The sequence below is a fragment of the Trichosurus vulpecula genome, chromosome 3, assembly GCF_011100635.1.
Source record: "Trichosurus vulpecula isolate mTriVul1 chromosome 3, mTriVul1.pri, whole genome shotgun sequence".
NCBI lineage: Eukaryota > Metazoa > Chordata > Mammalia > Diprotodontia > Phalangeridae > Trichosurus > Trichosurus vulpecula.
The window spans coordinates 44,313,447-44,319,527 of NC_050575.1; the positions used below are offsets into that span (position 1 = coordinate 44,313,447).

The following is a 6,081-nucleotide window of genomic DNA, read 5'->3' on the forward strand; positions in this document are numbered from 1 at the left end:
AAAAAAAAAACTTAAGAAAAGCAAAAACAAGGTGGAAGAGTCAGTGAAAAGAATGTTGAATTTGGAGTCAGATGAATTTAGGTTCCTATCTCTGGCTCTGCTACTTCCAAGCTGTATGACCATGAGTAAGTCATTCTTTCAGGGTCTGTTTCTTGACATCTGCAAAATGATGTTTCAGTAAGCATCCCTAATCACCTTAAATTCTACAGATCCTACTGATATAAAAAAATACCTAAAAATCTAGAGGCAGACTAGTAGTAGGGAGAACTCGGTTTGATTAAAAAAAAAATCAACAAATACTTATTAAACAACTACTTTGTGTCATACACTGCGCTAGCTGACAGATACATAAGCAAAAAGAATTTAACAATTTCTCCTCACAAGGAGTTTATGTCTCAGTGGAGATTATAAGAGTGCATACACTATGAACTCGAAACCGCAATTATCTCCTTCATCAGGACATAAAAACTTCTTATGAGTAGAAATTAATTCTATACACATTATATACATATGTATAATAAAACTATAAATTCAATAAATACAAATATATATTAAGTAAACACGTTAGTTTGGGAGGGAAGGCACTAGGCAAGTTGAAGGGGAGAGGGTATTAAGAAAAGTTTCAAGAAGAAGGTGGTGATTGAGCTACATCTACAGGGAAAAAAGGAACTCTTATGAGGCAGAGATCAGGGAATACATTCCAGGTTTTTGGGATAGAAACAAGAGATGGAGTATAATGTGAGGAAGTGGGAGGAGGACAGTTTGGCTAGATCATCGAGTCTAAGAGAGCAAATGTCCAACTGACTAGAAAAATATAACTTGGGACCACATTGTAGAGGGCTTTAAAAACTAAACACAGGTCTTTACATTTGATCCTAAAGGAAGCCGCTGGAGTTGACTGTGGAAGTTAAATGGTCAGATCTATGGCTAAGGAAAATTACTTTAGCATTAACATGTATGAATGGATTACAGTGGGGAGGAGACTTGAGGCTGGGAGGCCTCTCTTCCATTTACGAAAAGCTCTGATGCTGTCTTCTGTCAGAAGCCTTCTCTGATTTTCCCCTAACCTCCAAACTATCTTTCTATATATTTGTATTTATTCACTTTATATTTATGCTTGATATATTTTTATAAGTACTTGCTGCCCATTGGAACATAAATTCACTGCAAGCAGGAATTGTCCCATTCTTTGTATTTGTTTTCCTAGAACAATGCCTGGCATATGGAAGGAACACAAGAAATAATTCTTGATTTACTGATAGGAGGTTGCATCAGTAATCTAGGTGAGAGGTGATAAAAGCCTGAACTAAAAGGTAGCTTTGTACATGGAGGGAAACGGTGGGATAAGAGAAATGACTTGTGAAGGTAGAAATGTTGCAATATTTGGCAACTGATTAGATATACTGGGCGAGAGTGAATGAGAATTAATGCCTAGGTTTCAAAACAGGGAGACTGGAAAGTTAGTGGGTACCAGGAAGAGCTTACACACTGGCTCTTTGACTCACAAGTCAGGTAAGCTCTCCATACTCTAGGCAGCCCCAAAAATGCTACCTTGCCAAGAACATGCCCATCTACACAGAGGGAATTTGCTCACCATTATCACTGGTCCCAGCTATTTCCCATTTTAAGCTCACACACAGGAGGTTTTAAATTAACATCCAACAGAATCATCAATGACACTGCTCTGCACAGTCCTCTAGAGTCTAGAGTCAATACAAATATTAACTGATTATAGCTATATCTGCTTAAATGCATAGCAAATATATGTCTCTAAATCCAGTATTTATCTTAATTGTTCTGGCCTCAAAAAGGGGGGGGGGGGAGGGGAGGCGAGAACCAGAAAAACTTGTTTAAAGGAAAAATGGCTTTGGTTTTTTTTTTAAAAAACGTTCAAGGAAGTTTTTAGAAATCAGTATCCTTGAACCCTTCTATATTTACTTTAAAACATACTTTCCTAAAAATCAAGCCCAACTAATTTTCATCTTACAAGACAAAGTGGTATATAGTATCTTATAAGAACAGCAAATTATTCCCCAATACTGGGCACATGTTCTTTAAAAGCTTAACTTTAATCAGGATTTCAAGTGCAAAACTTAATTTCATGCTATCAAAATATCTTGACAAATAATTTTGCAATATCCTTTGCAACAAATTAAAAGAAAAGGAAATAGAAATGACATTTTCCCCTAAAGGAAAGAACACTATTACGATACAACCAAAGACACAAACTATTACAATTCAAAGACAACCAAACTAGCTAATCTAATTCCACCTCGGAGTTACCAGGTGAAAACATTTAATTAACAATAAGTTCCTTTTGGAGCCCTTTATTGTGAGTTTACATAGCACACTTTTTGAAGTCATACCTCTTTAATTTTCATTTTCTGTGGGCGTGAAAAACAAAAAACTACCTTACCACAATACGTGTTCAAAAAGAAAGGGGGTAATCTGGGAATAATCTAATCCCAACACATTATAAAATCTTTCAGGGTATTCGTTCTCCTAAACTACACCCACTTTCAATAGGTATGTCTACTACATCAGTGTTAACTGTCTTAGACGGACAGAGACAGACAGACAGACAGACAGACACACACACACACACCCCTTTTGGAGGAGTGGACAAAAAGAAAACTGGCTAGATTCTTAACAATACTACATTCGAAGGGGCTACAGTTTAAAGACTGGTAATTTGTGCTGTAAATTTGGCGGCAGAAATGGCACCAGACTTAGAGAGGTTCTTATCAAAACAACAGAGGCTCCACAAGCACCAATAGGTGGCAACTAGAGTCACATATAATTGCCCCACGGGGTGGGGGAAGGGGGGAGAGGAATAGGCCTTCTCACCCTCACTCATTCTTGCCTAGAAACCTACCCCAGTTTCTTCCCTCGCCCCAGTTCCTCGGGCTGGAGAGAAACTCACCTAGGCTTAATTCGTTTCGGAACCTCCCCAGAGGGCGGCAGCAGCAGTTTGAGGTGGTTCTACCTCCCGGAAGCCGGCGGGACAAGAGTCCAAACCGCACACACCAGCTGGTCGTAAGCACCTACAACTTTTACTTCCTTCCCCGGCTGGCTCCGTCCACGCACCCTCAGCGCGGAACCGCCAACCGACGGCACCAACGTCAAATGCTCAACTAAATCATTCAAAGTAAGGGAGCTCCACCCGCCGCTCCCAGCCTCTGGGGGCGGGATTCCCTAGCCTGGGCCCGGAGACCAACATCCTACAACTGCCCCCAGCAGCGGGGCAGCCCCGGCCGCGGCGGCCGCGATCCCGGAACTGCAGGCGTCCAGACAGTACAATTCGCGCCGGGCGTGGGAGTGGGTCCGCGGCAGAGTCGTGGGGCGCCAGCTCGGGGCACCCCCCCCCTCCCAGCTCCCGGCGCGCCCTGCCGGCAGCTCGGCGTGGGATTCCCCCACCTCCGCTCCTTTCATACCCTCTCTTCCCCAGTTCTCGAACAGGGCCGGGGCTGTCCCAGCCGGCTCGGGCAGAGTCTCTGGGACAGCAGCGTGAGCTCCGGAGGGGGCCAGTCCCCTTTCCAACACCCGCCAGAAGCCCAGAATCGCAAAGGGGCAAGCCGAGACAAAAGGAGCGCTAAGAAGGGTTGAAAAAACGGAAGAGCCGCGCTCCTAGTGTCCCCAAACTGCCCTCCCCCACCCGACACCCAGTCCCGGCTCTTACTCATAGTGGCGGAAGATCTCGTTAGTAACTTTACAGTAGAAAACTTCCTCGTCGGGCCGCAGGTCCCCCGGCGGCTTCTGCCTCACAAACGGCTTTCGATGCAGCAGCGGCATCTCCCCTCGCCCGCGTGCTGGCCCGGACCCTCGGCCGCAGGCGCTCGTCCCACTTCCCTAACAAAATTGGAGGGGAAGGAAAAAAGCCGGTCAGGTCGGGGACGTCCGGCCCTCCCGGACCCGGCGGCAGCAAAGGGCGTTGGCAAAACCGTGCGCCCCTTTTGTGTGACTGAGGAGCTCCTTCCCACAGCTGCTCCGGCTCCGGCGGCGGCCCCAGGGAGGAATCACTGAGTGAATGAGTGAGCGAGCCGTCCCTGCCTCGGCTCCTCTACTAGCCTCCCTCCCCACACCCCTGCGTCTCCTCCTCCTAAGTCTCCTCCTCTTCTGCCCCCTCCTCCTTCCCCTCTTCCTCCTCCTCCTCCTCTCCCTCTTCCTCCTCCTCTTCTTCCCCTCCTCCCCCTCCTCGCTCACAATGGGGCGCTGACGCTCAACCGCAGCCGGCGGTGTGGACAGCTTCCCCACCCCCAGCCCAGCCTGGAACACAAAGTGCTAAACAGAGGTAGGGTGGATGGGGGAAGCCCCCGGATTCAATTCCTCTCAGGCTTTGTTTCTCTTCCCCACTTTACCACCCAGATGACACCAGGCCAACTCTCAGCTACACACTGTCTCCTCTTACCTGCAGTAACGAAAAACGCCGCTTCTCTGCCTGCTTAACTACAAAGAAGGGGGAAAGCGAGGTTCTTCTAAAAATCACTTTCAAATCTATCTATCTATCTATCTATCTATCTATCTATCTCTATCTATCTATCTATTTAGTTGAAGGTCCCACCGCCACTTGCCCTCCTCTTAGCTCCTAGGAAGTTTGTGTCTTGTTTTTTATCTACTTTCGGCTCTAAAGGAGGAAGAACTCTGGGGAGGAGCTTTGCACTTCCCTCTTCTACCTTTTTATTGGCTGCTCGATGACTTTTATAATTTGTCACTGCTACAGGAAGAGATAGAAGAAAAAAAGAGAAGCCTGGGAGAGCTACATTATTAATGAATGGAGCAGTTCCTTGTGAAATATCAGAAGCATCCTCCATATTTAAGATTGAGCCTAAATATCTGGGGAAGATTTTGTTGTATGTGGCTAACAAACTGAAGTCTTCACACTCAAAGTTGCGACCAAAGTGTTACTATACATTGAGGAAAAGGGATCCAAAATACTTTTTTACTTTGATTATAAAAGATAGGAATATAAAAATAAAGGAAAAATTATTTGGCGCTTTTAAAATTAGAAATCCTATTTAAAAAAAATTTACTTGTGGCAACATGCACCTTTGTAAAAAATATGTAACTGGAGAATAGTTCACTCAGGAAAAATTATTCAGCCACAAGGAGAAATTGCAGCAGGATCATAAAATCATAGATTTTAGGTCTGAAGGGGACTTTCAGGCCATCTGGTCTAAACCCCCTCATTTCAGAGATGAGTAAACTGAGTCCCAGAGAAGTTAAGTGACATGTTCAAGATAACACAAGTAATAAATGGCAGAGCCAAATGAGCTTATATAATATTTTATCATGGGACAAAATAAACCAAAGGGTTCCTTTAATATATTAACATATTTTTTCAAATGTTTTCTGATTATTCTGATCTTCAGATCTGATCTATTGCTACTATAAGCTTTTAGTTCACACACAACAAAAATGTATTTGAAATAATTATTAGAGGGTATGAACCCCTATTTGGAGGCATCTGAGGGACCCCTCCCCATGAAGGGAAGGCATGTGTGCATTGCCACCTTGCTGAAAGAACACAAGAACTACTCAGGTTCCCAGTGAATTAAATTGTCTTCAAGGAGATTGACAACTAAGCCATCAGGTGGAAGGATTCTTGTTAGAGGACATGCCACTTTCATAAGCCATAATGTGGGCATCTTTTTGTTTTTACTATACCTTCTTCACATTTTTCCATGCATCTTTTAGGATTTCTCCCCACCAACGCCACCCCCCAGCACTTAATGGTGGCTATAAGAAAAGCAGCACATGGCTATTTGCATGTGCTTGCCCAGGTTCCTATTTGCTTTCCACTTGAGCACAGGTCAGATACTAGAGTTCCAAAACATAGCCTTTACTTGCCCAAAGTATGGCAACATTGATATAGCAGTAAACAAGTACTTGCCTGAGGCCCAAGGGGAGACAGAGTCTTAGAATTGACTTTCTCAGCCTTGGGGTTTGCCTAGGATACTACCAAATTCAAACGTTCCCCAAAAGTAGCACTTTGGACCACCAGCCTCCTAAAGAAAGATTTCATCAACAGAATGCTTCTTAGAGAAGGATAATCACCAACCTGGCCCCTACCAGGGAGGCTTG

General features: G+C 44.4%; 1 protein-coding gene across 1 annotated transcript in view; it reads right to left on the reverse strand.

The window, feature by feature from the left end:
- Window positions 1-4,480, reverse strand: part of BAZ1A (bromodomain adjacent to zinc finger domain 1A) — a 118,881-nt gene extending 114,401 nt beyond the window's left edge. Inside the window, exons 1-2 of the mRNA XM_036751188.1 lie at window positions 4,409-4,480; window positions 3,680-3,849 (exon numbers count right to left, since the gene is read on the reverse strand). Coding sequence (XP_036607083.1) covers window positions 3,680-3,792 — 113 coding nt within the window. The 5' untranslated portion in view covers window positions 3,793-3,849; window positions 4,409-4,480. The remainder of the gene's footprint in view (window positions 1-3,679; window positions 3,850-4,408) is intronic.
- Window positions 4,481-6,081: the final 1,601 nt, after the last annotated feature.